General features: G+C 55.4%; 1 protein-coding gene across 1 annotated transcript in view; it reads left to right on the forward strand.

Annotated features, from left to right (window-relative positions):
- The window catches only part of Tspan14 (tetraspanin 14), a 27,088-nt gene extending 22,039 nt beyond the window's left edge, over positions 1 to 5,049 (forward strand). Inside the window, exons 6-8 of the mRNA XM_005407874.1 lie at positions 202 to 246; positions 2,186 to 2,305; positions 3,757 to 5,049. Of these exons, the coding sequence (XP_005407931.1) occupies positions 202 to 246; positions 2,186 to 2,305; positions 3,757 to 3,828 (237 nt within the window). The 3' untranslated portion in view covers positions 3,829 to 5,049. The remainder of the gene's footprint in view (positions 1 to 201; positions 247 to 2,185; positions 2,306 to 3,756) is intronic.
- Positions 5,050 to 6,351: the final 1,302 nt, after the last annotated feature.

Raw genomic sequence — 6,351 nt, forward strand, 5'->3', positions numbered from 1 at the left:
GCTGTGATGGGACTGGCGCAGGTCTGCTGGTGTGCGCTGTGATGGGACTGGCGCAGGTCTGCTGGTGTGCGCTGTGATGGTGTGTGCTGTGATGGGACTGGCACAGGTCTGTTGATCCTGGAGTATGATTTTTTTTTAGGGCTTCCAACTGCAGCTTCTCAGGAGGATAAATGTGACTTACTTTTCTGCTTTTTTTTACAGCAAAAAGTTGTGAACACACAGTGTGGATATGATGTCAGGATTCAGGTGAGCACCCCAGTGCACCTAACTTCGAAAGTTCTTTAGGGTGACAGCTTTTTAGGTTTTTATTCTCTATGGTCTAACTTCCTGACTTAGCAGAAGTACAGATTGGAATGAGAAATGAGGGGAGGTTAACTCAAAAGGCATCATTCAACGTGGGAGACAGCTGAGTGGGACATTTTACCACACGCTGGGCTCCTGAGCTGGTGGCAGAACCTCCGAGGCAGGGCTGGGTGGAGGTTGAAAGCCCTGTGACTCCAGTGCCCAGACATAGTCACTGGTGCGTTAGAGTGGGAGGTCGAAAGTTTTGGGGAACAAAGATTGCATTTTTAAGAGACTCCTTAAAGGGGTTCTTGGTGACACCATGGAGAGTGTTGCTGCACCCTTCTTGCCCAGGGAGGCAGTGGTGATGGGTGGTCATGGCTGGTGGGAGACAGCCTGGGGCGGGCTCAGAATTCTTGGGGCTCCCTCAGGCCACAGGGGATCAGTGCTCATATGTAAAGAGAACAAGACCCTCACCCCGAAGAAACAGATATTGCCCAGCACCCCCCCTCCAGTTCTTGCTCTGGTGGCCTCTGATAAGAATAATGCAGTCCCAAAAGGGTAGGCTTGGGACTCTGTGGGGGCCCTACTGTTGGCCCGGACACGAGGATGTATGTGGGCAGCTTGGGACACTCAACAGCTCTTCCTCAGTGACTTCCATTTCTCAGGGACTGGCCACTATGGCTGCATGTTTGCTTACCCCCCAGTTCATAGATTGAACCCTAGTGGCCAGTGTGATGGTTTCTTGAAGATGGACCCTTGAGAGGTGATTAGGCCAGAAGGGTAGCTCTGGGATGGGCGAGGCGAGGGCCCTGAGGGCTGACCATGTGTGGGCACAGTGGAGGCAAGGTCTGTGAGCCCGAGCACGTTGCTGTTGGAGCTCCCAGCCCCTGGAGCAGTGACAAACATATTTTTGTTGTCTCACCCACCCAGCTTGTGGTCTTTGGTTATAGCAGCCCAGACAGACCTGTGGACCTCTAAGCTCAGCTTCCTGGGTTTCGGATCATGCTGCCCCTTATGTTAGTTTGCTAGGGCTTCCGTGACAAAGTGCCAAAGCCTGGTTGGCCTAACCAGCAGTGCTGCAGGCTGAGGGCCCAAAGTAGTCATGTCCACAGGCTGGGTTCCTTCTCAGAGCTGAGAGGGAAAGTGTGTTTCGGGCCTCTCCTCTGGGCTTTCTATGTCTTCATGTGGCTCATCTCTGTGCCTGTGTCCTGATCACTCTCCTTGTAAGGACACCAGTCCTGCTGGATCACGACCCACTGTTATGGCCTCTGTCCAAACACTATCTCCAAATACTGTCACATTCTAAGGTCCTGGGGACTAACAGGGCTCATACGAGTTGGGGCAGGAGGCACAGCCAGCCCATAGTGCTGCCAGAATGAATGAGTGTCCGTTACTCACCATGGAGGAGGTGGACAGAGAGGGGCTTGGCCCTGGGCTGTACGGGGGTGGGCTGGGACTCGGGCCCTGTGTAGTTACTGGTTGTCACCAGGGGTTGGCTTTGGAGGGACCTGGCTGGCTGATGGGCATCAGCCACTGGCTGTGTCCTGGAGCCAGGTTTTCTTGAGGGAGGCACTCCCCATGGAGCTACTATCCCCACTTGGAATCTCCTCTCCCTGTTTCTCCCTTCAGAGGCACATCTTCCTCCCTGCCTCCAGACCCCAACTGAAAGGGCTTTGAGAGTGTCTTGGAAACCCTGGAGGCCCAAACAGAAAGGACTCCAGATGAAGGCAGAGAGTGTTTGGTCTGACGGGGTTGGGATTAGAGAGTCCTGACTGACTGTCCCTGGCACTCGCCCAGAGCCCCTCATTCCCATGACTTGCCCTGCTCTGTGTTGGAGCTGGGCTTTCCAGGAGTTCAGCCTGTGTTCTGCAGGCTCAGGCCAGTGTGTGTTTCCCTATAGCTGAAGAGCAAGTGGGATGAATTCATCTTCACAAAAGGCTGTATCCCGGCCCTGGAGGGCTGGCTGCCGAGGAACATCTACATCGTGGCTGGCGTCTTCCTCGCCATCTCACTCTTGCAGGTGGGTTCCAGGAGCCCATGGGGCTGGACAGGCATGTTGCTTTTCATTTGAAGCTGTTGGACCCTTAGCAGGATGCTTGTCCAGCTCAGGTATCAGAAACTGCATATCTAGGCCGTGGGTGTGTGTGTGTGTGGGTGGGTGGGTGTATGCACACATCTAGCATGGTGGCTCCCATACACGTCACGTGAGGAGGGTCTCAGACGGGGCTGGGAAGGCCAAGTAGGCTGCAAGAGTGGAGGTTGGGTTGAGTGTGTGCTGGCTGGGCTACTACCTGCTCAGGGGTCCTTCCTTGTGGGAGTGGAGGCAGTAGGCTTTGAGGGGATGGCGAGAGCTTTGGAATGAAGGCTGACCCTGTGGTCAGCTGTGCTGGAGGATACCCAAGGCTTGGATCCACTTGGTTCTTCAGGACCTCTTCCTTCCTGTTACCAGCATGCATCTCAGGCCGTACTCCTGTTCATAGGAGCCCCCACCCCCGACTGCTCCCCTTACGAGTCTTTCTCCTGCAAGGCTGCTCTTGTGTTCATTTGACCCAGATTTCATGCATGGAAGAATGTTGACAGAAGGGTGGTGAGGCCTGGGTACGTGGCTGTCAGTGTCCTCCCGTGAGTCAGGAATTCAGTGACATCAGGGAGCAGACAGTGTTTTCAGTGCCACTTGGGGCTGCTGGCAGTGTCCTGTGCTGGATGCCGGGTGCTGTGGAGCGTGGGTTCTCTGATGGTGTTGACCTCTGGCCAGGCCTGGAGGGATCTCAGAGCCCTGACCCCGGCTGGCCCACGTGCTGCCTCTTCACTGCACAGTGCTCGGTGTGTGGAGCAGAGGAGACAGAGAAGCATAGAGGAGGAAAGGAGAAACTCACTGGGAAAGAAGGCAGGGAAATCAGACTTGAGAAAGACTGGCTGGTCGGTTCCAGACCACAGCAAGAATTACAGAGGGGAGAAACCAAGCCAGCATCACAGGTTCCCGAGCTCACATGGTCAATTCAGAGGAGAAAGCCTCGACAGCCAACAGCAGGGACAGTTTTGGTTTCTGGTGGAATCCAGGGTTATGGGAATCCAGGGTTATGGGAAATCCAGGGTTATGGGAAAAACAGGGTTATGGGACTTACCATTGGGAATCGGAACCAGTTGGGATGGCCCGTTATTTTAGGTTCAACACCACTCTGTGGCCTGTGACATGCTTACCCATGTTGGAGGTGGGGCCCAGGGCCCTTCTGCTTTGTGGAGCCTTGCATGGCTCTTGTAGGCCCTGGGGACAGCAGTGACCTTGGGCTCACCTCCTACCAGTGGCTCCTTTGTGCCCAGCCACTTGCCCCAGAATTGCCCTCTGTGTGTCCTGTGACCACACAGGGTGGGCACAGGGCCTGTGTGCAGGGGGTGTCCTCAGCCTGCCCCTATCCCTGCCCTCTGCCTTTGGGCCCTGCTGACACGGCTGACGGCTGCCTTTGCTTGCAGATTTTTGGCATCTTCCTGGCGAGGACCCTGATCTCAGACATTGAGGCAGTAAAGGCCGGTCACCACTTCTGAGGAGCCTAGCCTCATTGTGGAGGTCAGGCCTTCAGTGTCACTAGCCTGTGCTAGCAGGGGAGGATCCAAAGCCAACAACCACTCGAGCCAGCACCATCTTCTGCAGCAGCGTGACCTCTCTGCTCCTGGTTGCTGGTGCTGAAGACCCAGGAGCCCTGCAACAAGCCTGGAATCCAGACCACAACGCTGCTCCACCCAATGGACAACGTGTCTTCCCATGTGGTGGTGACTCTGAGGGACAGATGGGAGCCCTGTGGCTGCACAGAGGGCTTTACTCCAGCCAAGTCCACTTGAAGCGAGCCTGAGCCAGGCATGACTGGGACCCGGCAGCCCCTGCGTGAGGGAGGCGAGAGCAGCCTCTGTGTCTGCAGCATTAAATCCAGGGGACCAGGCGGGCTGGGGCCTGGCCCTTCTGGGAGCCGCTCTTCTGCCACTAGTGTACATAGTTTATTTATAGCAGTCAGAATGTCCTCACAGCAGGCCTGCCTGTCCTCCTCCTTTCCTCGGGCATCCTCCTCTCAGCAGCCTTACACGGTGTCCCTGGAGTGTCTCAGAGCCACCCACATGGCCTCTTCAGTCCACACTGTCACCTTCCGCTGTGGCCCCACACCCTTCGCCACCCCTCTTGGCCTCACTGTCTCCTGGTCTTGGTGCTACTGAAACTGTCACCCAGAACTTGAATCCTGACCTTGCCTCTGGCACCCCAAAGAGCCCCAGCCCCAGGAGGCCCACAGAGACCTTCCCCAGCTGTCACAGCCACACTGCCCAATGGATGTGCACTTCTGGGAGAGGGACACTGCCCTAGGGCCAGGCCACTCATGCTGGGAAGCTTGGGGCATTTCATTCCTAAATGTCATGGTGACTCCCTGCCGGTTATCTGTGGTCTCGTGTTCACCCTTCCTGTTCCGGCCACCTGGGGCTTGCTCTGCAGTACCCTGGGCCTCCATCATTCTTGGCTGGGCTCCAGCGCTTTCCAGGCCCTGCCCTCCCAGGCTGAGGGCCAAGTCGCCTGCCACAGTGTACATGCTCATGTGGTGCATACTGGTGATGCTGTGGGTGTTTGTTGATGATGATGACGATGTTATAATTTTTGTTTTCTGGTTTCTCGTTTTTACAATTCTCTGTAGACTAGAGGAAGACGAATGCTGTGTTTTTAGGAAGTGTAAAGCTCCTCTTTGACTGCCAGACTCTTTTATGGAATATATCTTTATATTAATGCTCCTGTTTTGGTCGTTTTTGTTTTTCATCACTATTATCGATCTTGGTGGCAAATCCATCTGCCAGGGAAGTCACTGGGATCAGGGTGATAGGACCATCAGGGATCACAGGCAGCAGGAGCAATCTGTCACTGGCGTTCCGACAGCAATTGCATTTGCCCTCCGGTCCAGGCTACTGGGTCCACTTGGCGTACAGCTGTATGTGGAGCTGGAGGAACTTTCCTGCGAGCAAGCAGTATTTTCAGTTGTCTCTGCCCAGCTCCAGGCAGTGCTGTTGACCAAGAAAAAGAGCTTACGGGGCCCGGGGCTGGAGTGTGGTGGATGGTGTGCTCACATGGTCACCAGTGTGTCCTGGACTCCTGGCTCCTTTGTGCCAGGAGGGGGGAAGGTCAGGGACACTGCCCACCCAGCAGGCACCTCTGCCCAAGTCCCCTGGAGCACTGTGGCCACAGGCCATCCTGCCAGTGTGTTGGCACCAGGGGCCCCAGAACCCTGCTGTCCCATCTCACACAGAAGACTGGCTGGACCTCCCTCGAGTCTTCCCGTGTTACAGCTCAGCTCCTGATGGTTTCTGGCCGTGAGTGCCAGAGTTGCACTTACTTTTCAATCATTTTATCAAATTTTTAGGCCATCAGGTGTGACTGAACAGCTGATTGCAGAAAGAAGAGGAGCAGAAGACTTTGTGTGTGTGCGTGTGTGTACAGGTGCTGTCCTCACAGTCACCATCCAGATGCTGCATGGACCCTGGACCCCCACCTCCTGCCCCTTGTGGGACAGGCCAGCCTGCCACCTCTGTGCTGTTTGCCTCAGTTCCAGCCTCCTCATGGCCTCCTGTGTCCCCTGCCCGCCTCCTCTCAGGATGGTGCTGCAGGTTCCCAGGCTGCGGGTCTTCCTCTCCCATCCTGAAGGCAGGCTGTGGCCCTGTCACCTTCCTCCCTTCCTACCCTAGGTGTCTTGCACCGCTCGGCAGCTCCCACCTTCAGCTCCCCTCATCTGGCCACTTGTCAGCCATTGGGCCTTCACAGCCTCTAATGCTTTGGGCTGCTCCTGCTCACTCTGCTCCTGAGGCCCAGGCTCCCCTCGTAAGCTTCTGGTGGTCCTTCCCCTCAGGCCAAGGGCTGGGCTAGAAAACCCCTGCACTGCTCCACAGGAAGCCATAGCACTGACACTTATTGGATTCAGAACCTTCCAGAAACATAGGAAGTATTCAGTCTCTAGTGTTAATAAACTCAGAACAGCTCTGAGGAGGCCATTTTCATGCCAAAATAAGGCTCAGAAAAGTGAATTACAGTTGAAGATTTGGAAG

This window comes from Chinchilla lanigera, unplaced genomic scaffold (genome assembly GCF_000276665.1).
Source record: "Chinchilla lanigera isolate Chin_1 unplaced genomic scaffold, ChiLan1.0 scaffold00109, whole genome shotgun sequence".
Classification (NCBI taxonomy): Eukaryota; Metazoa; Chordata; class Mammalia; order Rodentia; family Chinchillidae; genus Chinchilla; species Chinchilla lanigera.